Source organism: Oratosquilla oratoria, chromosome 1 (genome assembly GCF_046742065.1).
Source record: "Oratosquilla oratoria isolate Oo_2021 chromosome 1, ASM4674206v1, whole genome shotgun sequence".
Lineage (NCBI taxonomy): Eukaryota > Metazoa > Arthropoda > Malacostraca > Stomatopoda > Squillidae > Oratosquilla > Oratosquilla oratoria.
Genome location: NC_134777.1, coordinates 122,101,387 through 122,126,627, shown reverse-complemented (window position 1 = coordinate 122,126,627; position 25,241 = coordinate 122,101,387). Strand labels below are relative to the sequence as shown.

Sequence of the window (25,241 nt, the reverse complement as noted above, 5' to 3'; positions counted from 1 at the left end):
TACTGTACATTCAACAAGAAGTAACTGACAATACATAGAAACGGCAAATATAATTAGTGTGATCACAAAACTTTTAACTATTCTAAAAGAAAAAAGGCCTTCACTGCCTTATATACAGGTTCAGCCTCATTAATCCGCCGAACTTGAAACTCGACCGTAGCAGTAGATTTTCCAAACAAATGAGGTTAAATAGAAAAGGACAAAAATATTGTATAGTCCTATATTAAGTACTGGCCTTTTTGGCACATGTCAGGGTAAAATATCAATAATTCAAAGTAGCACTTCAGCATTAACTATGACAAAAAAAAAAAAAAAATAAATAAATAAATAGTGACAGAGGCATCACAGTTGGCCAATCAGCCGTCACATTAGATTATCCGATTCAATTCACCGTCCCAAACCCTTGAAGCTGCCAGGTCAACATACGACTGATTAATGTGGCTTAACCTGTACAATGAATGAATACATATTTCTGTGTTACTGTTTGTACTTGTGCATGTGTGTGCATGATACATACATGTTTAAAAAGATGAATTTTATAGTAACGAGTCAAAGATATCACCCCAGCTTTTATCTTTGTTAAAATTCAAACCAGTTTCATTCAAACTCAAATGTTTAGCTTATGGGAAAGACAAGAAAGAGAATAAAGATTAACTCATTCACTGTTAGTTTTATTCCAATTATGAGCATCTAGAATTCATCCATCACATCATAAGAATGGATGATGAGTGTCCTCCAATATTCTGCTGACAAGGGCATGACCGCATGTCTGAGTGACTGCAAGTCTTAGGACATGCTTCATGTAACTGTGTCTTGAATGTGTAATATATATATACATTTGTACACATATACAAATGTATGTCTATATGTGTGTGTGTTAGAGAGAGAGAGAGAGAGAGAGAGAGAAAGAGAGAGAAAGAGAGAGAGAGAGAGAGAGAGAGAGAGAGAGAGAGAGAGAGAGAGAGAGAGAGAGAGAGAGAGAGAGAGAGAGAGAGGGAGGGAGAGTGAGAGGGGGGAGAGAGGGAGAGGGGGGAGAGAGGGAGAGAGGGAGAGGGGGGAGAGAGGGAGAGAGGGAGAGGGAGAGGGGGGAGAGAGGGAGAGAGGGGAGAGAGAGAGAGAGAGAGGGAGAGAGGGGAGAAGGGGGGGAGAGGGAGAAGGGGAGAGAGAGGGAGAGGGAGAGAGGGAAAGAGAGAGGGAAAGAAAGGGGGAGAGAAAGAGGGAAAGGGGGAGAGAAAAAGGGAAAGAGAGAAAGAGAGAGAGAAAGAGAGAGTGAAAGAGAGAGCAAGGAAAGAGCAATTGAGCAAGAAAGAGAGGAAGAGATCAAATGAGCAAAAATGAGAAAAAGAGAGTGAGAGAGAATGAGAGCAAGAGATCAAAAGAAAGAGCATACACACACACACAATCAGTGCATGTGTAGACATATGACTGCATTAAAGTAGATATGTGTGTTTCTATGCACAAGCAAAATAAATCACAGTAACCAATAAAATGCCTAGACATGAACACAACAGACCATTCTACGGCCAAATTCAACCTGGCAATGGTCTAAACCTAATATTCCATTCAGTTTGCACGATTAAACGAATCCTAAGGACTCCTAACAGCATCCCCTCTAAAGCATCACCCTCGCCACCAATCGACCCACATACCTTTTTGTTCGGAGACCCCATCTGGTTGGGTGCCGGAGACGAGGAGACTCCTCGCTGTACGTTACTTTTGACTACTGCTGGGGGTTGTCTCAGGGGTGATTCCTGCCTAACCCCAGGTCCTGTGGGTGGTCCGCCTCCTCCTCCAGCCTGTAGCTGCTGCAAATGCCGTGCTAGGAAGGCCTGCTCGTCCTCCGCCTGCACCTCGGATTCTCTCGTAACTGGCTGCAATGGAATGTCACAGAGGTTACTTATTTGGAAGTACATACATGCATATACAAGGGCTTTTTTTTCCCCATTACAAGGGAGGAAGCCAAAGTCAAAATGCATAATTCTACCCCTCTCATGGACCAAGTCATCACCTAAGTCTGAACTTGACCAGCTCACTCCATCACTGACACACAACTCACAATGTTTAACCTTTAGCATATGAGAATGCCAATGTTGGCACCCTGAGGTATGAGTGGGTACATGAAGATAATGGCATCAGCCCTGATTATAATTATCTTGTAGTTGTAGCAGACCCGTCATCCAGGAGGTGCCAAGATAAGAGGGAGGGAAGAGGATGGGGGTGAATAGAGTATGTTAGGGATAGAATGGGTGAGAGTGGGTTTTATGCCTTTGTTTTTTGGCTACCTCCCTTATAAGGGGGAAAAAAGCCTTTGGTATACGTATGTATATATAGTGACTGGTCAGCAGGGGTGTCACGCAAATCACTAAAGCATTGACAACACAACTTGCTCATCTGCCATGTAGCCATGGGCTTCCCACCACAGGAACTCGAGGAAGGCAACACTTGATCAACTGATAACTAAGCACACCAAGTCCCAAGAACTGACTTTTCATACATACATGCATATACCAAAGGCTTTTTTCCCCCTTACACGGGAGGTAGCCAAAAGACAAAGGCATAGAAACCACTCCCACCCATTCCATCCCCTACATACTCCACTCCCCTCCACCCTCGTCCCTCCCTCTTATATTGGCACCTCCTGGATGACGGGTCATCCCTGCATCTTGTCCACTGCCCTGGGTCAGAAGCAATGTCACAAAACACAGTACATCCACAGCAAGGCCGCTTTATTAATTCAGCGACCCCCACTCTCCATCCCCTCATGCAGAAAAGGAGAAGACAGGGAGAAATCCCTGTGGGCTGCATCAGTTTATTTCTCATACATACTCCCTCACACCCCATCCCCCACCCACTCCCCCTCACACATCACAGCATCATCTAGACACAACCTTTCTCCATTCACCCCTATCTTCTGTCCTCTTCCGTACTAAGTAAATTTTCAATCAGAAATGAACACACTTACCTTTCGGACAAGTTGTGGCTTAATAATGGCATCTGTGTAGTAATCATCTGGTGTCATCGAATGCATATTCTCATAAAGAATAGATATCTTCTTCTCGTTATCCCATCCTGAAGGACTGCAACCAAACAAATGTAGATCATTACCTACTGTACATTTCAAAGAATTATAAGTTATATGGTTATGTATGTACATAACAACAGCCTATTCCCCCTTGTATAGAAGGTATTTATGTTAAGTATGATTTTACTTTTCATGAAAGAAAAATACTATTGGGAATCCCCAGTCCCCAAATTCTGCCCCTTTTAGTCCCCTTTTATAGCATACATAGGAATACAGAGACAGTGTTCTTATCCCCCAACTACCACAGAATCAGGACACACTTAAGAACAGCAGAAACAAAGGATAATGAAAGTTAAAAAAGTAGGTCAGCATCCAACTATATGTGGTCCTCAAACATGGAAGGGTGCTGCATGCCTCTGATCCATAGGGGTGCCTAAAAGTATCAACTGCATATAAGTATGCAGCCAATACCCAAGTACAGGCTTTTATAACAAGGAAGGAATTTATTATACATACATACATATACCAAGGCTTTTTCCCCCTTCCAAGGGAGGTAGCCAAAAAGGGAAAGGCATAAAAACACTCCCACCCATTTCATCCCTAAATACACTCCACACCCCTCCCACCCTTCCTCTCATCTGAGCACCTCCCGGATGACGGGTCATCCCTGCACCCTGCCCACCGCCCTGGGTCAGAAGCAGTGTCGCAAGACACAGTACATCCACAGCGAGGCCGCTTCATTTAATCGGCGACCCCCCCTCTCCGTCCCCCTTTGCATATAAGGCGAGGACGGGGAGAAATCCCTTCGGGCTGCATCAAAATTTACTCACACATACTACCCCACCCCCCACTTCCCCGCCCATTCCTCCTCATGCAGTCACAACATCATCCATATACAACCATTCTCCACTCACCTCTGTCTTCCGTCCTCTCCCTTCCTTCCTCAACAGACATTCCCCTCTTCCCCAAAGCCCCCTTCACCCCATCCATCCACCTCATCCTAGGACGTCCCCTCATGTTCACTCCCTCCACATCTGCCTTCCATACCTCTTTTACTAGTCTTTCTTCACTCATTCTTTCCATGTGTCCAAACCATCAAAGGAATTTATTATGAGATAGATTAAAAATCTAACTGTGGTATCATACAAGCTGCCAAGAACACTTCACTATGGAAAGAACCTTGCCCTCGTCCATTCCTATCATTTCAAAGTAGGCAACCTTTGTCCAGAACATTGAAAACAATGGAATATCCTCCCATCCTCATCTCTTCTCTGGTCCATCCCACGATTTTTGTCCCAGGAGGTTCCCAAGGGAATCTCCCATGGGCCCAGTCATGTGAATCATGTGCCGCTTGGCCACATGACTCAACCAAAGCTTCCTTGAGGCCCACAGGTGGGACAAAACCTCCTTGAGGAACTCGCATGCACCACCAGCATCAGTCCAAGTGATGACTCAACCAGAGCCACACCTGACCACATGATGATGAACATAGAACTTTTTGAGGAACTCACATGCAGTACCAGCCCCCTATAACCTCTGTCTTCTTGAATCAGCAGCGTAAGAATGTTTTACGTCCTACTTCCCACACACAGAGTTTGCCCTTGCACCAATTAAGGGAACAGATTATTATCCCCCAATGTATATAAAGATTGGACAAATGCTGAAGATTCAGAGTGCATCACAGTATCATCTATACACAGCCATTCTCTACTCACCCCTATATCATGCCTTCTCCCTTCCTTGCTCAACAGACACTCCCCTCTTGCTTAATATCTTTTCCACCCCATCCATCCATCTCATTGTGAGCCTGGCCCACTGTCTCCTTGTTTTCTCACTTCCCCCCCTCCCCCACAAGGAGACCAAGCTGGGACACTATTTGAAACACAATTATTGCCTCCCTCCCTGTCTCTCCTCCCTTTTCTTGCACTTAGAGCAAGATATCATTATTGGTGCCCAACATTCATATATAAATAAATAAGCAAATTCTCTCCATCAGGTTTTGCCTTCAAACCAGCCTAACTATACACACACACACACACATATATATAATATATATACATATATATCATACATACATCATCAAATATATATATATATATATATATATATATATTAATAAAAAATTAAAAAAAATTAGTCTTTTCCAAAACCCAAGTTATAAAACTAGAGATCTTTTACATTTCATGCAAAACTATCACATGTATGAATCTTATGTCCACTCGTACTACTTACATAAAAACTGCATCTTTTTCCACAACTAAAGCTGGGGTTCGAAAAGGAAAATTGTAAATTTTATGGACTAGATATTTATAGAGTAGGTCACAATTCTTGTCTTCTTTGACTGAGGTATAGAAGAGAGAGGCACCATACTGCAGGCAAAACTTTCGAATAGATTGTTGAATGAAGTCAAAATGTTCCTCCTTATAGTCCATATCTTTTTCTAACGTGGTCATGTAATCCGTCTGAAACAAAGACATGTTATGAATAATACAGCAACATCATTATATACAATTCATCATTTTCAGCTCCAACTCTGGTCCAGAATTAGACAAGTTGGAGAAAGATTCCTTTTTCTCCAACATCCAAAACAAAGTGAATATCTATCTATATCTATATAAATAGATATCTAAATCTATATACCAAGGGCTTTTTCCCCCTTACAAGGGAGGTAGCCAAGTCAAAGAACATACACCCACTCCACTTCCATCCACCACCCTTTCTTCCCTTTCATCTTAGCTCCTCATGGATGATAGGTCATCCCAGCATCCTGCCCACTGCCTTGGGTCAGACGCAATGCAGCAGGACATAGCACATCCACAGCAAGGCCTCTTCACTTAATCAGTGACCCCCACTCTCTGTTCCCTCTTGCAGAAAAAGAGAAGACAGGAAGAAATCCCTTTGAGCTATGTCAAAATATCATTCAAACATAATCACTCCCTAACCCTCATCCCCTTCCTTCCTTGCATCACAGTATCATCTATACACAGCCATTCTCTACTCACCCCTATATCATGCCTTCTCCCTTCCTTGCTCAACAGACACTCCCCTCTTGCTTAATATCTTTTCCACCCCATCCATCCATCTCATCCTCAGTTGTCCCCTCAAGTTCACTCCCCCACCTGCTTTTCCCCCTTACAAGGGAGGTAGCCAAAGTCAAAGGCATAAATCCACCCCAACCCATTTCATCCCCACATACTCCACTCCCATTTACCATCTCTCCCTCCCTCTTTTCTTGACTCCTCTTAGAGGACATATCTCTGCATCTCGCCTACTGCCCTGGGTCAGGAGCAATGCAGAAAGGCACAGCACATCCATAGCAAGGCCTCTTCATTTAATCGGTGACCACCCTTTCCGTCCATGCAGAAGAGAAGATGGGTAGCAATCCCTTCAGCCTGTGTCAAAATATCATTCACACATACTCCCTCACTCACTCCCATCCTTCATTCACTCCATTCCATGCATCACAGCATCATCCATACACAATCATTCTCCATTCACCTCTATCTTCTACCTTCTCCCTTCCTTCCCCAACAGACATTCCCCTCTTTCCCAATGCCCCTTTTACCCCATCTATCCATCTCATCCTTGGTTGCCTCTTCATATTTACTACCTCCACCTGCCTTCCACACCTCTTTTACTATCTTTCCTCACTCATTATTTTCATGTGTCCAAACTATCCCAATACTCCTTTATCAACCCTATCTCCTAACTACCTTTCCACCCTTGTCCTCCTCCTTACCTTCTAGTTTCTCACTCTATCCATTCTAGTAACCCCTACCATACTTCTCAGGCATTTCATCTCAAACATATCTAAACTCTTCCTCTCCTATGTTCCATGTTTCTGTCCCATGCAGTGCCATCAGCACAATCACTCCTTCATACAATCTCCTCTTAGCATCCATTCCCAAATGTCTATTTCTCATTACATTTTTTAATCCACCTAGGCATTAACTTACTTCTCTCAATCTACATTATACATCCACCTTCACCTCTCCCTTTCCCATCACCTTCACACCCAAGTATCTAAAGCTATCCATTTCCTCCAGTCTCTCTCCCTTAATACTCACTTCCAATTTGCTGCCATCCTCTCCCCTTGTACATCTCATCACATTGCTTTTACCCACATTTATCTTCAACTTCCTTCTTCTGCACACCTTCCCAAACTCCATCACTAATTTCCTTAATCCCTCCTCTGATCCTGCTATAAATGCAGCATTGTCAGCAAACAACAACTGGCTTATCTCCCACTTTTCTCCATTTTCTTTAATCATCTCCTGTCCCCAGCCCATTACCCTTGCATTTACCTCTTGCATCACCCCATCCATGTGTACATTGAACAGCCATTGCAACATGACACATCCCTGGTGAAACCCTACCTTTACCTCAAACCACTTACACTCTGGAGGACTGGAGTAGTGCCTGTATAGTTCCTCTTTACAAGGGAAAAGGGGACAAGTGTGAATGTAGTAATTTCAGAGGGATTAGCCTGTTGAGTGTAGTAGGGAAGGCTTATGGGAGAATCTTAATTGAGAGGATTAGGAGAGGAACAGAAGGAGTAATTGGTGAGGAACAGTGTGGATTTAGGACGGGTAGAGGTTGTGTAGATCAGATCTTTGTGGTAAGACAGATATGTGAGAAAGCTATAGGAAAGGGGAAGGATGTTTTTTGGGCTTTTATGGATCTGGAAAAGGCTTATGATAGGGTAGACAGAAAGGCACTGTGGGAGGTTATGCAGATTTATGGGATAGGAGGAAAGCTTTTGGGAGCTGTCAAGAGTTTTTATGTGAGTAGTAGAGCATGTGTTAGGATTGGAAATGGAGAGAGTGAGTGGTTTGAAGTAAAGGTGGGACTTCGTCAAGGATGCGTTATGTCGCCCTGGCTGTTCAACTTATACATGGATGGCGTGGTGCGAGAGGTGAATGCTAGGGTAGTGAGTCAGGGATTGGAGATGGTTAAAGAAAATGGAGAAAAGTGGGAGGTGAGCCAGCTGTTGTTTGCGGACGACACTGCGCTTGTGGCAGGGTCAGAGGAGGGATTGAGGAAGCTGGTGGCAGAGTTTGGGAGAGTATGTGATAGAAGAAAGCTAAAGATAAATGTGGGTAAAAGTAAGGTGATGAGATGTACAAGGGGTGAAAGTGGCAGTAGACTGGAAGTGAACATTAAGGGAGAGCGACTGGAGGAAGTGGATAGTTTTAGATACTTGGGTGCAAGTGTAGCAGGAAAAGGTGGAGTGAAGGTGGAGGTAGAATGTAGATTGAGAGAAGCGAGTAAATGCCTTGGTGGTTTAAAGAGTGTAATGAGAAATAGACATTTGGGAATGGATGCGAAGAGGAGACTGTATGAAGGAGTGATTGTGCCAACAGCACTGTATGGGGCAGAAACGTGGAACATAAGAGAAGAAGAGAGAAGGAGTTTGAATGTGTTTGAGATGAGGTGTCTGAGAAGTATGGTGGGGGTTACTAGGCTAGATAGAGTGAGAAATGAGGAGGTGAGGAGGAGAACAGGGGTGAAAAAGGATTTGGGAGAGAGGGTTGATGAAAGAATATTAGGATGGTTTGGACACATGGAAAGAATGAGTGAAGAAAGACTAGTAAAAGAGGTATGGAATGCAGATGTGGAGGGAGTGAACATGAGGGGACGTCCTAGGATGAGGTGGATGGATGGGGTGAAGGGGGCTTTGGGGAAGAGGGGAATGTCTGTTGAGGAAGGAAGGGAGAGGACGGAAGACAGAGGTGAGTGGAGAATGGTTGTATATGGATGATGTTGTGACTGCATGAGGAGGAATGGGCGGGGGGTGGGTGGGTGGGTGGGGTAGTATGTGTGAGTAAATTTTGACGCAGCCCGAAGGGATTTCTCCCCGTCCTCTCCTTATATGCAAAGGGGGACGGAGAGGGGGGGTCGCCGATTAAATGAAGCGGCCTTGCTGTGGATGTACTGTGTCTTGCGACACTGCTTCTGACCCAGGGAGGTGGGCAGGGTTCAGGGATGACCCGTCATCCAGGAGGTGCTCAGATGAGAGGAAGGGTGGGAGGGGTGTGGAGTGTATTTAGGGATGAAATGGGTGGGAGTGTTTTTATGCCTTTCCCTTTGTGGCTACCTCCCTTGGAAGGGGGAAAAAGCCTTGGTATATGTATGTATGTATGTACTTACACTCTCCATTTCTAATTCTAACAAAACAGGCTCTACTACTCTCATAAAAACTTTTGACTGCTCTTAACAGCTTTCCTCCTATCCCATCTATCTGCAACTTTTTCTAAAGCTTTCTCACATATCTACCTTACCACAAAAATCTGATCCACACAACCCCTACCTGTCCTAAACCCACACTGTTCCTCACCAATTTCTCCCTGTTCTTTCCTAATCCTCTCGATCAAAACCCTCCTATAATCCTTCCCAACTACATTCAATAAACATATCCCTGTGTAAATATGACACTCACATTTGTCCCCTTTTCCCTTGTAAAGTGGAACTATATAGACACTCCTCCAGTCCTCTGGTATTCTACCCTCTTTTAAACAAACATTAAACCTCACCAGCCACTCCACCATCACTGTACCTCCCTTTTTTAGACACTCCACATGACACCTATCTAACCCAGGTGCCTTACCTGCTCTCATTACTTTAATAACTGCTTTCACCTCATCTTTTCTTATTTCTCCTCCATTTTCTTTATTCATCACTGTCATTTTCTTCAGTTTCTTCAAGGTTAATGTGGATGAAGGTGAAACTGGGAAGGGAGATGTGGGTCTTTGTAAGTGCATATGGGCATGGTAGTGAGAATGTAAAGGAAATGGAGACTTTTTGGATAGATTTAACCCCTTCCATACGGTGACGCCTACGTAGGCGTCATGAGGAGCAAGTGGGTACGCGAGGATGCCAACGTCGGCGTCTTGATTATATTTATTGTAGTTGTACCTGTGTGACCCCCATACTCTGTAAACTGGCTTCATCATATTTTCTATGGTTATCAAAATTCACGGGTGAAAGAGAAAACGATTAATACAGCGGTGACTTTATTTTTCATAATGCGAGTATTATGAAGCAACATCGCACGTCTGGCAGCTAATGCTGTCCGCGAGATTTTGGCTCGTATTGAAGGGGTTAAGCGAGTGCATAGAGGGTTTAGGGAGAAATGTCAATGTAGTGGTATTGGGAGATCTCAATGCTAGGGTAGGAGACATACCAATAGACGAAATAGTTGGGAAATGTGGAGTGCCATGAAAAAATTGTAGTGGAGAGTTGATGGTGATGTGTCTATCAAACTGATGATAGCAAAGAGTGTTTAGGAAGAAAGTCGAGCATAAGGACACATGGGAGAGGGTGGTGGGTAGAAGGGTGGTAGATAGGACTTTAATGGACTATATAGTGGTAACCTGGAGAAGAGTAGGAAGATTTTTGAATGTGAGCGAGAGTGAGGGGATATCAGATCATGTTTTGGAAGGTAAATTGATAGTGGAGGATAATTGGAGAAAGAGGAAAAGGACAGAAGGTAGGGAGGTTTTTAGAGTAAACTGCTTAAATGAGAAAGAAAAGAAGTACAAGAAGCTGAGAGAAGAGTGGGTGGGAGTGAAGAATAGAGTAGAACTAGGATTGGAGGAAGAATGGGGATATTTCAAGGAAGGAATCACAAGGTGTGCAAAGATGGTGTGTGGAACAAGGAGGATGGGAGGAAATAGAAGGATGGGTAGTGAGTGGTGGGATGATTAAACAAAGAAAGTTGTAGAAGAGAAGAAACGAGCATTCACAGATTCGTTGCAAAATAGGATGATTCATGAGGTACAAAGAAAAGAGAAGTAAAGCATAAGATAAAGGAGGCAAAAAGGAGAGCAGATATGAAATGATGTAAGAGTATGACACAAATTTTTTAAAGTAATAAAAAGATGTTTTGGAAGGAAATTAAGATTGGAAGGGGAGGCCAATCAAGTAGAGAAGAAAAGATAAAAGGTGCAAATGGAGGGATGATAATGGAAAAGACAGCATAGAGAGGAAGATGGGCAGAGTATTTTAGGGAGTTGCTAAATGTGAAGGAGTATAGGGAAAGGCAGTTGTAGTGGGAAGTGCTAAGAGAAAATATATATATATAAAAAGTAAATATAATTATACAATTTCACCACACTTAACATTAAGCAAGAGAAATGGTCATTTCACAATTATAGTGAAGTTACTATGAATCCCTCCTTGTGAGGAGGTAAAGGAATACAAGACAAACGAGGCCCATGATTTCGCTCTTAACAATTTCAAACATTTCTTCCGCATTTTAACATAAAGGAGAGCTGACAAGTGGCAACTACTCCCATCCTACTACAACAAACTGATGACACAGAAACAGTCCCACATTAATTTAAACACAGACACTCTTATTTTTTTCCTAAGGAGATTTATGAAAAGGCCCTAGGGCAGGTGCCACACAGTGAAATTTAAAGCAATAATTTTACTACAATCAGAACTACTATAGCTATAAATCTTGAGCTTACCTTAGTTACAACTACTAGTACATTTAGACCCAAATTCCTTGTAAGAACATTATCTGGCAAAGGCAACACTGGATCTTCTTCATTTTCAAGATTCCTAGAAGACCTTTTCATGGGAGAACTAGCATCCAACTCATCACCAGGTTCAATATAATCTTGCCATAGACGGATAACTGGGAGAGAAGAAAAAATAAAAGTTGACATGATGAGGTCAACAAGTTTGTTTTGCTTTTACCATCATAATCTCACTTGCTACAGTGACATTGATGATATGGTTTAATGTCATAAACTCCCCCCTATCAGGAGGCTAGGACAGTTCCCCTTACAGAGGACTTTGTAGCCTGGAATTTAATGAACCATGCCCTTAGTTCAACTTCGCCAGTGGCAGGATTCGAACCACCATCACCTCGACCTTTGCCACAAATAACGACACCCTAACCCACCCGGCCAGCAAGCTTCCCTAGTGACATTACTGAAGCTAAATAAAATTGCTTGCATTAGCCAGAATAAAATCTGCTGAGGATGTCACCAAAGTGAAGATATTATCATGTGTCTCAACCCCCTTTAGCTACAGGGACATCCCAAGCTGAATAAAATTATCAGGCATAAATTTAAACAAAATCAATGAAGTAAAACAACATAGTATAGACTTTAGCAATTGTTTAACTATATCAACCATATCAGCAGCAGCAGAAAAAGAAGAAAATCCTATTCTGGTTTTCTTTGATCAATCAACAAAACAAATATTACTCATTCTATTTTGCCTTTAGAAACAAACAATCAGCGATAAAAATTACTCACTCCTATTCTGCTTTTCCTTGAGAACATCTGGGTCAATGTTGAGCTTATCCAGGTGATCTTGTAGTGTCGAGGCCCACGTGTGGAGTTGGTCCATGATGCCCCATGGGGTCGTCATGGACACGGTCAGCATCACCAGCGTGTCTTCAAAGTTGTCTTCGTTGAGGGCAAACTCGAGCAGCTCCGCATGGTGAGGGTCTCCGTCCAGTACCCATACACTAAGCCGGGTATGATCTGTAACGATCCAACAAGGGGTCACAAAGTGCAATACCGGTAGAGTACAAGATGATTTTGTTTCTACTTTTACTCACTTGTGACAACAATAGTCACCTTCCAGAAGATATAAGTAAGTTCTAGCACTGGAAGAAAGCGTGTTTTATGCTTTGTATCATTTTGTATGAGTAAAGGTTACAAGTTTGAACAAGAAACTTTTGAATATCTCTTCCATAGTGTTTCAATCATTCCCCCCAACTTGTTTCATTGTGAGCATTTTGGTTTCTAAGTGCGCAATCACTCGTCAATCCCAGTCCTCTCTTGCAGGTGTACACGAGTGGTGTTCCTATGATACGTCACATTATTACTTTAAAGGTTTTGTTTCATGCAGCCTGGGTTTCTGTGTGTTCTTGGTGTAAATACCAGACCATCAAGTACCAAATGTACTTTTTCTCTTCATCTGCATAAGGCTTACACTAGCCATTTAATTCTAAGATCCAATAGTATAAGCATTATAATAACAACCTAAAATTTAAAAAACAAAATTTCATACTGACCATCTCTATATTCATCCCGTACATCTATGTAGGCATACTCCAGCCCAGAGCCTTTCTTTGGGTCCTCATTCCCCTGTAGTTTGGCTATTAATGTAGTCTTCCCTGACTCATTATCACCTGAAATGTATACAAACCATCATCAGTTATTTTCAATAATATACATATACCAAAGGCTTTTTTCTCCTTACAAGGGAGGTAGCTAAAGTCAAAAGGCATCATTCCATTCCCACCCATTTCATTCCCACTCACCATCCCTCCCTCTTTTCTTAGCTCTTCCTGGATTATGGGTCATCGCTGCATCTCACCCATTGTCCTGGGTCAGAAGCAATGCAGCAAGATGCACCACATCATTGATTGACTCTCCATCCCCTCATGCAGAAAAAGAGAAGACTGGGAGAAATCCCTTCAGGATGCATCAAAATATCATTCATATGTAACCACTCCCTAATCACCCCTCCATACTTCATCCACTCCCTTCCATGCACCACAGCATCATCCACACACAACCACCCCCACCCACCCCCAAAAGACACCCCCTTCCTTCTCAATGCCACCTCCATTCATCTCACCCTCAGCCACCCACCCCTGTTCACCCCATCCACCTCCAGCCCCTACACCTTCCCCACCAATACTTCTTCACTTAATTTTTAACAATGAAAGCACAATTAATCTGTTAGATTTACATATCACACCAGAACAAGTGCAAGAAAATCACAAAAAAGTGACATACATTATTCTACTTTCATATTTAAAACTTAGATCCTATTCTACTGGTAAAATTTTACTTGTAACAAGTTACTTCCATTAGAGCAACACAAGGGACAATTGACAGGTGCTTCAAAATGGGTGGTCCTCTTCAAAACCTATTGACACCTGTCACTTCCATCAAGAGAAGCAACCCCAATGGGCTGACACTCCGTCTTCAGCCTGGGCCCAAAATTATTTTATCAACTTCAGATTTATTTCTTCTACCTTTTCACAAAGAGAGAGTTGAGAACCAGCGATAGTTCTCTTCCTCTTCCTACTATTAGCTGGTGACAAAGAAACAAAACTTTTCCCCCCAAGAGATCTAAGTAAGAGCAAGCCACTGTGGGGCTGCAGATCTGCAGTCAGTGAAATTTAAGGTAACACATTACAAGCAAAACCATGGTAAAGATGAATACCCAATTACATAAGCGTGGTTAAATTCAGGACAGGTACCAAGGATTCTGGGGTTATTAGTTACATACCAAATGCCGTTTCCCCCTTATAAAATGGTGACCAAACACCCCCCTTTATACATTCATTCCTACATACATGTACCTAAAGTTTTCCCCTTTATAAGAAGGGTGACCAAGTCAAAGCATACTATATCCACCCTTTACCCCTACCACATCCATTTTCTGTTACTTATGCGTTAGCTCCTTGTGGATGAAGGGTTATCCTTGTCCACCACTGCTCAGTTCAGAGGTAATGCAGTAAGGCACAGCACTTCTACAGCAGGTTTAACACAGCAGGTATGTGGCAGAACCCACCCTTCCTCATCCACTCAAAATATTTCATGAAGCCAATGAGGACATTCCCCACGAGTTCCATCATTTCTTCATCCATTCATTCCTATCTTTAGCATTCCCTCATACCTGCTCCACATGCATCAGAAGCCACCTTCACCCAAACCATCAACCTCATCCTTGATCTTTCTACCTTGTTCACTTTGTCCTCTTCTGCTTTCCACACTTATTTTGCTAATCTGTCCTCATTCATTGCTTCCATATATCTACAGTATCTTACCACTCTCTGACCAACCCTATCTGACAGCCCCCACCACCATATTTTTCACAATCACTTCTTCAATGTTTTATTTCTTAATCATCATAAAAACATTTTTCTCTTCCTCTATGCATCCCATACATTCAAGTTTTAAAAACTACTACAATGAAGTACTTACAATAAGAAAGTAACCTTACCAAGAACAAGGATGGATTTGTATGCGGGTAATTTGTTGCGATCACTGGACTGAACTTCGGCAAGAATCTTTTTCCTGAAAACAAACAAAACAACAATCTCAGTTAAAATATAAGCACCCTGCTAAAGAATACTTCAGAACAGAAACACTATACACACTGCACATGTGCACGCATACACACAAAAGAAACACTGCTCACTCCAGACAATCATAAATTCATGATACATCGACCAAACTTTTCAATTAGAAAAGAATCCAAAAATCCTGGGCCTCACTTTTGATACCCACATGACCACACATCAAATACCCGACTGAAAATAAAAAATAAAATAAGCAAACTAAGATCAGTACCACATGCTTGGGTCAGCAGGAAACCCAAATCAAGTCTACAAAACTCCTCAAGAGACGCACTCTACAATGCCAAAGCGTGGTTCCTAACAATCAAGAAAATATAAACATCCTAACAACTACAGAAAACAAATATTGAGAATTATAGTTGGATATACAAACACCACCCCAACAGAAGATCTGAATACAGGAACCAAATTCCTCTCTGGATAATATTAGATGAAAATTCTAATGACAGTTCCATGCAGAGCCTTCAACTCTCATCACTCATCATTACATCACACAAGCACAAGCTCCTGGAAGGAGGAAGGAAGGAACAAATGAAGAAGAAGAAGAAAGAAAGAAAGAAAGAAAAAAAAAAAAAAAAAAAAAAAACATCTTCAATATTTTCCACCTGCATCATACAATACATCCCTAAACACTCCAGACACTGGCCCCACAGAAAAATCTCTCTCAAAAAGACGCAAGAATGACACACAACTATGTTCTGGAAAACATCCAGCACTAAAACAATTCAAACAGAATAGGTCTAGCCATAGGAACAAACTGTCCCAGATGTAACCATCATACAGAGGAACACCTAGTCTTAAAAGGCCCCACCCTAACCATACTTGGACATAATCATGTCTTCCCTGAATGACTTGATAATCAATCCAATGGCTGTTGATAATTAGATGGGGACTGTGGGTACCCTGCAAGAGATATGTGGCAACAAATTGATCAATCAATAATGGCAGTAATCACCTTAAAAAAAGCTGGAAATGACAGTGCTTAGTCAACCTGAACACAAGTGAAGCTGGCCAAAAGCATAGTGATATAAAAGTATTATTATAATGCACTTTTAAATGTGAAATATCATGTACTGATGCATCATATAGCATGGGAGACCTGAACTAGTTCCCCACCCAAACTATCCCCTGACCTTGCCCACATAATCTTTTTCTGTTACCCAAGCTGAAATTCCAGCTGAAGATATATAATTCTGAGAGAACTAAACAAACCCAACTTGAATCCCAAGAGGCAGTGAAAACAATCACATTGGTGGATTTCCAGAAGTGCATAGAATCATGGAATCTGCATGTATGACCAAGGTGTATGCAGCTCAAAGGTGACAATGGAAACTGAGGTACAGTAAATAATTTTCCTACAATGGTCAAAATAATTAAACTTTGAAATACCAATGCATACAAACAGTCCCAAATAAATACAACACATACTGGTCCAATGTTTCTTTCCAGAAATTTATGTGAGGACCTGGAGGTCACTACCAGCTGCTACAAAGCTGCAGGTTTCCAGTTCATGAAACTTGAGGTTCCAGTTATAATTATTAATATATAACAAAACCTTGTGATATAACAGCAACAGGCTCTTCTTCAAGATGCCTTATCACAGCTCATTTCATGTATATAGACTTCATTTCACTCTTCTCTTATATTCATCTCCCTAATCCTTTCTAACTCAATTGAAACTATGTATACAATTTTTCAACTTAACTCTTATACCAAATATCATTATCGACATGGTACTAGAAGGACATGCCACACGACACCCACGTCTAGTAACCTGTTTTACAACTATCCCAATTTTGGAATTACAACCTTCCCACTCCTCATTCTCAGGCTTTAAACACCACCTCCTCTCCTCTTGTTCATTCTTCTTCTTCTTGGAACACCCAAGTACAGACAAATTCTGAGAAAACAAAATAGGCTTGTCTGAACCACAAGTGCTCTTAAAGGTGATAGTCTTGAAGCAAGCTCTCTATTCTGAGGTATTTCTCCTCTACATATTATAATTTTTCACACCTGCATCACTTTCTTGTGCCCTTCAGCAAATAAATTAATTTTCATTTACCTATCATCACTGTCTATATATAAAGAGGCTCCCCCCCCCCCATCATAAAGGTGGCAGCCAGCCTCACACCCCCCATTTGTTTCCCTCTCTCATCTTAGCTCCTTGTGGATGAAGGGTCTTCCCTGTCCCCCACCAACTGCCCAGGTCAGAAGCAATGCAGCAAGGCACAGCACATCCACAGCCATGCATACAACTTACTATTAAGGAATTTGGAACATATTGGAGGATTAAGGTATCAACTTTTTCAATGAATAAAGGATTTCCTTAAGGGCAGATACACGAGGATGGTCGTGAAAGATAAGATGTCAGAATGAAGATAGTGACTAGAAGTTCAACTCTGTACTACTTCAGGTAATGTTCCTCGTCTACATAAAGGACATGATGGAAGTAAAAAGTTATATTAACATGTTCGCAGATGATGCAAAAATAATGAGAAGAGTGAAATATGAGGATTGCCAAAAAAAAAAAAAATCCAGCAGCAAAGAATGGAAAATTAATTTTAATTCTAGAAAATGTAAAGTATTGGAAATGGGTACTAGCTCTGGGATCAACATTAAATCATTTAACTGGAAACAAGAAAGCTACAAAGACAAAAGAGGAAAGATTTGGAAGTGACAATAATCTGTCACCTGACAAACATATTAGTAAGTTTGTGGGGGAGATGTAGTCTGCTTAAAATCATAAAAGTGGTCTTTCCCTACATGGATGAAGAAAAGAAGAAGAAAATCAAGAGAGATCTAAATCCATCCAAGACTGGGAGTATGCAGCATATGGTCCCTACACACAGTTAAAGGTATATGCAAGATGGAGAGAATACAAACAGCAGCAACCAAAATGGTTCCTAGCCCTAAAGATAAATCATTCAAGGAGACTGGATGCACTAGATCTGCCATTGTTTAAGGATCAAAGAGAGAGAAGGAACTTCATTGCAGTGTTCAGAGCATTAAAAGCAATGCAGAGGTGACCGAGAAGATCTCTTGATTTGGGTTGAAAGAGCACCAAACTATACTCTTATATTCTGTATGTTGACAACCTGATATTATGCATTTTTTTTCAAATTCCTTATTCAAGGGTGCACATTTACCATGGGATTTTACCGACTATCCCTTTTTCCCCTCTTGCACTGATATATTGGTGTTTCTAAGATATATTTTACAAGTTGTGTACAGTAGCCATTTGTTGATCACTCTTTGTATCCTTTCCCTTTCAATCATGTTTTTCACTTTACACTGGCTTCACCCTTGGTCAGCATATTCCAAGCTTAGTCTGTGATACTGGCTTACAAGTTTTCCAACAATTTTGTTCAAATAGCTGAAAGTAATTTATGTAAACATGGAAAGAAGCAAACACCTGCATCTATCCCTCTCTCACACATATACCACATAAATCTGTGGTGCACACACTGAAAAGCTATCAATCATAACAGAGTGCCAGGCCCTACTACTGATATGTGAACAAGTGTCCAGATACCCAACTCTCCAATTACTCTACAACTCGGGATGCATCAATATAATTACCTACCATGATAAGCTAAGATAAAGACCCTTAAGTATGTTTTCATGAACTACGCTTGAGCTTAATGTGAAGAACTTCCACCAAAAGGGTACTAGCAACAACCAAAGGCTCAGTCGCCTTTACCTTATATGTTGATTACCAGAGCAGGTAGCTGTCAGACCTGAACCCAAGCCATATACGTAATGTGAATCAAGATCAAAACCAATGCACCACACTGATAATTTCCTCAGGTGTTGCTATGGTGCATCCAGCTTCAATCCCTCAAACAGCTTGTAGTGACTGCCACTTGTCCTGTTCTCCTAGGAGTAAAGGTGATGTTCTATAAGGAGAACTTTGGTTTCTATATACAGATCTTCTGTTCCTGTGATTTTGGAGAATCATGTTATTTTCAACGCTATATTTTGTACAGCTTGTATGGTGACTATGTTCTCCTGAATAGTGGGAACCATGTCACAGAAGCATAGTTAGGTGTGGTTCTCAATGCCAGAGGACTGTAGTCAGCCCAACTGTGGAGCTCCATCACCCTTTCCATCTCAGCATCTCAATCACACTGCCAGGGTAATACGTAATGCAGCAAAGCACACCTCTTTCAAAGCAGGGCCGGAGCTGGTTTACCCTCTCACTGCTTCGTCACAAGGTGCCCCACTCCTCATCCACTCAAAATAATTCATGAAGCAGATGATAACATCCCTTTGTTCACTCTGCTCTTTTACACTCTTCCTTGCTTGACAGATATTCCTAGTGAATCCAAAGTTCTCTTTATGCTATCCATTCATCTCATTCTAGGTCATCCTTTCAAGCTCACTTCATTCACTTTGACTTCCCTAATTACATTTGATAGTTTTCACATGTGAGGATGACAATCAAACATCTTCACTAGCAAATCTTTTTGAAAATATTTGCTGACCTCCAATTATATACAACTCCTCAACTTGTTGTTGCTCTGGCAAAATAGTAATTCAACAGAACTAACCAGCTGTTAACAATATACTATTATAACTATAATAATAACTATGGCTGCATCAATGCTAGACTAAATCAACCGGACATGAACCCATACACTTTCCAGCACAAACTATAACACCAACAAAAAATAAAGATATATAAAATAAAGACAAAATAAATTAAAAAGAAAATAAAATAAAAAAAAAACTATGAGTCATCAATGGTTGCACCAGACCCACACCAACCACACACAAGTAATAATCAATAACATCAGACAAACTACATCCCCCTTGTATAAGCCCCTATCCTTTCCAGCATGCCACATTATCCAATAAATTATCACTGGCTACAACCTGAACCATACCAAAAGTACATTTAGCAACTTCTTAAAACCAAACTCCCCATACTAAAATATCACCCGACATAGAGGCACATATTACTGCACAATCAATGATAATTCACATTTTCTGTTTTTTCCTGTCACTTCTTCAATGTATTCCTCACTTTTTTGTATCCATTACCCCTCTAACACCATGACTCTCTCTCAACAATTTTAAACAATCCACTCCAACCAGAAATTCTTTATCCTTCCTTGTGCTTGTGGTGTATACATACACAATTACCAATTTCATACCAACCATTACTCTAACCTCGACATCATGTGTTCCTTTTTTCATTACTATACACCCACACTCGTACATCCTTACTGAACAAATCACACCTACCTTTCCTCTTCCCCCCAACACCACTAATTTCTACCCCAATGTCCCTTCACCTCCTACTCATCCACACCTCTCACTTTTGCTACACCCTGCCAGGTCTAAACTACACTACTCCACCATTTGCATTTTTTCTTCTTACATTATGAGTAAATGACCAATCCTGGCAGGATTCAAATGTCAGGCCACATTCTACCCCCCTAAACCCCATCAGGGTTGGTAATTTATTCATAGTTATATCTATGCATGTCCATAGTCTATTATCTGGATTGAAGACCATTTGGTAGCTGGCCTCATTACCAAACTGTTTTCATTTCCTTGATCTATCACCCTTTTCTAAGCAAATTACTTTTATTATTATTTTTGTGTGCCAAACTTCATGTCCCTATTCCATTCAATAACACACAAAGAATACATGGGTTGTATTCATAGTTCTTATCAACATGGTTCCTAGTCACATCATGTCAAATAAATAAACAAATAAATTAAAAACACTGACAAGAAATGGTTGACAAACTTCCTAATTGACAGAGAATGCAGTCATGCAGAACAACAACCAGGGACCGAGTCCTTACATATGGTATAATGGTTCCTCAAAAAGCATACAACCATTAATGTAACCTATCCACACATGACCTCCCCACCCCAAACCTTGAGTACATTGAAGCTTTCACCTATGCAGACAACCTACCAATAATAATAACCCAGCACCACAACTACAAAATACAAAAGTATTAGAATACAAATTTTCCTCAGTTTGCACCACCACTCATGAAGCCCCCCAACTTCTCATCCATTTAGAAAATAATTATGAAACAGGAGACCATCCCTTCAGGCTGCATATCATCTACAAATATGTATTCACACAACAAAAACTTTTTTTGTGTGGGATCAAAGAAAAAACAGAGGTCATAGATAGTTTCAGATAAGGTATTTGAAGGACATTAAGCTTTCCATACAGAAGTATTAGTCAGTATAGTACAGTCAAATAACATATACTAATTCAAAGATAAGTTTGACTAATGGCTGTGCAGACACAAGATCTCATGAGTATAGCTCTTACCCTAAATACTGCAATTGGGTAACCAAGTTAATAAACTGGGAACTGATTGGCCAGGCAGTCAAGGGAATGACAATAACAAGTAAATATAAACATACAAACACAAACTTCACAATCACCATTAATGAATTACTCAATGAGATGTGAAACAATTACAAAAGCAAAGAAAAGAAGAATCTAGGAATGTTGGTCATGTCCCCCAAAAAGCATATCCAGAAATAATCTCTTAGTCAGAAACTAACTCTATGATGGAATGACCTGACCTGATGTACTGTATCCCCTATCCTTCTTTAATTCCATTTCCAACTCTGCCTCTGACCTCTTGCAATACTTTGGACCTCTGAAACAAGACTCCCATTTTGTTGACAAAATTATCATACATACACCAAAAGCTTTTTCCCCCTTACAAGGGAGGTAGCCAAAAAAAACATTCCCACCCATAGGATCTTCAGTATACAATTGGATTATATTCCTAAATCCCGATTATGTATTGATCAATCTTATAGCAAACTTATAAACTTATTGGGAAAAAAGAGGCAGTGATAACCTTAAAAAAAGAACTAGGTGGCCTGCTTTGCCTACCTGATTGTAAGTGTAATTGCCCAAACATAACAATATAAAGGTATTCATACAGGGCAAATGTATAAGATACATATCAAATATTGAAGCATTATATAGTGTAGTAGGCCTGTTCATCTAGAGGTAATTTCAAACCAGTTGATTATCCGAGGACATTTCATGAATAGCTACTAAACCAACAACGAGTACAATCCAACAATGAGTAATATATAACATGGCACTTGCCACAATGCATAGTACTCATTAAGACCCAAGATAATCCTAGATGACTTCCATTTCTCAATATCCATGTGTTTATTTGGTAAATTTTCAAAAGTGCACACCAACGCAATATAGCGATAGAAAATGAAATAATAATTTTGTAAATTATAATACCAATATCATGTATGTTATTCTTGGTGGAAACTAATAACAGAAAAGGTTGCTAAAAGCTATAAACAAACAAACGTAGCCATTTTGGTTGCTTAAGATGCTATCTTTGTTTTGGTGTAGGCAGTGCCCAAGAAATTAAAGTATGATTTTTTCATCTATTCTAATCTAACCTACAAACCTAACCTAAACTGCATTTAGTAATGCGGTGCCTATAATTCTAGAGGTCATTATCATCGTTCCCAACCTCTGATTCTATCAAAACATAGATGGCATCTAAAGGAGTTAAAGTGAATTAATTAATTTCTGTATAAGTTTTAGCAACGTTATATTGATTTCTGCCAAGAAAAAGTTTTATTACATTGTATTACAATTTACAAAATTAACACCAGTATCTAATTTTCTAATGCTATACCACGTAGGTGTGCAAGTCTAAAAATGCAGTTGCTACAACGAGTCTTAAGAATAGTCCTCGGACTGTTCTTATGACATGGTTGATAGCACCCTCTATTGTGAACTTTTGAACTAAATTCAAAATGGCTACCATTAATTTCAAATTACTTGCAGCAGGTGCAGAATTTGATTCATTTGCAGCTCTAAAAGAATTGACTTCCAGCTGGGAAAAGTCTAATAATATAAATCTTTATAATAGGAAGTCCAAAACAATACAATCATCTACTAAACATACTCCTACCAGAAGTTTCAAACCTGAGCTGCAGTATTTTTTCAATGGATTAATGCTGTCAACATGGGGGTAGAAAACATCAGCCAAAATCTACTGCTGGGACATGACCAAATCAAATGTAAGAACAAGACTTCTGTCTATTCCAAGACATCTTCACATGGCATTAGCAACTTAGGATAAATTTGCGCATTTAAAAAAAATTTAAAACCTTCCTGGGAAGATCATTAGGTTAGGTTAGGTTAGGATGTTGTCATAAAAATTTAGTTCAAAAGTTCACGATACCGGGTGCTACCAACAACATCGTAAGAATAGCCTGATGACTATTCTTACGACTCATCATAAAAATAGCCACTGCCTTCTAAAAAAATACCATTTATTTTATTGATGTGCTACACTACACTTAGTTTTCACTCAAAGTCATTAAGACCAATCCTATCTGATATATTCCGAATTTCTCATTGACTCAAAATGTATGTTTACATGACCAGAACTATCTCTAATCAAAATAATTAACCCATGTAACTTTTACTAATGATACTGAAATAAACATCATTGGCAACTTTCTACAATATGGTACGGATACCATCAAAATCATTAAGTTAGTCTTTCCTTTAATAATTAATTATAGAAGAATTTAAATTTCTAAAATCATGTCCAGTGATGTTGGAATACTGCCAGTTCCTTTATGTGAATATATATCAACAATAGAGAATTCTAAAAATTAAGACCAAATCATTCATTATATAACATTTTTAGATTTCCATTTCCATCTAGTTATCTGCTAGTCTTGCACAATGAGATATATATTCATAAATCACTACCTTCATAGATTATACAGCTTATGTCTAATGATGAAGCATGACATAAGCATTTATAAATAGAAATCCTTTGTTTGCTGTCATGTTGTGCATGCAAAAATTTGAAAAACAAATTCATTATATAATTTCAAATTCAACAAAATATCTTTAGGCAAACACACGAAGAAGAATGAAATAATAAATTATATCTGGAGTCACTCTTGTTCACTCACAGCTCACATTTGCTCAAACTTAGCATGCCATACAAAAACAAGAAAGTGATACCCTTCTACCACCTGCTCCTTGCTATTGTGCATGTGTCACAACTAGATCACATTTGTTTCATATAAAACTCCTAAAAGATTGCACATCTAAAAATTTAATCTTTGTTTCTTGTATCCTGAAATTTCTTGGGTTTGAAATGAGATTTTATCTTGACACTTAAATATCCAGATCCAACTCCACCCTTCACGATCTTTCCACAGCACAGAAATGACATTACTTTTTTTTCTTTGCCAATCAAGCATGTGGGTGATTTCTATATTGTAAAAAAAATTGGTAATTGACTCACGAACACTTAGACAAACGTTAAAACGTGCACATCCGTTGTCACGATTTCCGAGACTTAAAATATCGTTCACTGTTTAACCGGATTTTGAGCTCCTAGGGGCGAATATAGACTTTTCTTCCACCACATTCATTTGTTTTCTTCTCCTTTATTTCAATATAATCGAATATTGCCCATATGACATTCACCGGAACGACAACGCCCCTTAAATTCCTGACACATTATGGACAGCTCACAGCGGCTGGCAGTATTTGCCAAAGCCGCTCCCACTTTTCTCGCCGCACCCAGTCCATGGCAAAGGTTTTTACGCCTTTCTTGGTGCACGCACTGATTCTTCGGGTATTCAACACTACACATAACACGTACCAGAGATTTTCCTTTTCTCCTGCCTTCTCTTTTCGGAGGTCGGAAAGCCCGGATAAGGCTGACCTTTCTCCATTCAACGCCATGTTGTCATGACCAAAATTTTGTTCCAACATTATTGAGAGGTACAACAGTAAGTATAGACGAAAGAATACGCTTCCCTTGCAGAGTCACTGATTCCCTATAAGCATCGGTATTTTCTCTCAAACACTCTTCTATAAGACAAACTAATACTCCTTTAAACTATTAAATTTTCTTAGTGTGTGTTAGTTTAATATTTGTGAACATACAATGTGGATAAATCTTTCAGTGCTTTTAATTCTATTTAAACACATATATATAACAAAATGATTATGAATTTCATTATTATTATTTCTAATCTATTTTTTGCTTTCCTTGACCAATAACAGGGGGAAATCCCTTTCATCCTAGGTTA

The 25,241-nt window shown here is 40.2% G+C and overlaps 1 protein-coding gene across 6 annotated transcripts in view; it reads right to left on the bottom strand.

Moving 5' to 3' along the window:
• The window catches only part of Dlic (dynein light intermediate chain), a 49,456-nt gene extending 24,498 nt beyond the window's left edge, over positions 1-24,958 (bottom strand). For 2 of the 6 annotated variants that reach the window (XM_076185967.1, XM_076185989.1), the window contains exons 1-8: positions 24,809-24,957; positions 15,008-15,081; positions 13,062-13,178; positions 12,295-12,525; positions 11,497-11,666; positions 5,255-5,484; positions 2,963-3,077; positions 1,650-1,871 (exon numbers count right to left, since the gene is read on the bottom strand). In XM_076185967.1, the coding sequence (XP_076042082.1) occupies positions 1,650-1,871; positions 2,963-3,077; positions 5,255-5,484; positions 11,497-11,666; positions 12,295-12,525; positions 13,062-13,178; positions 15,008-15,081; positions 24,809-24,921 (1,272 nt within the window). In that variant the 5' untranslated portion in view covers positions 24,922-24,957. Of the gene's footprint in view, positions 1-1,649; positions 1,872-2,962; positions 3,078-5,254; positions 5,485-11,496; positions 11,667-12,294; positions 12,526-13,061; positions 13,179-13,310; positions 13,444-15,007; positions 15,082-24,159; positions 24,284-24,808 lie in introns of those variants that run through there. The other 4 variants (XM_076185984.1, XM_076185972.1, XM_076185978.1 and 1 more) reach the window with 4 other exon arrangements.
• Between the last annotated feature and the right edge of the window lie 283 nt (positions 24,959-25,241).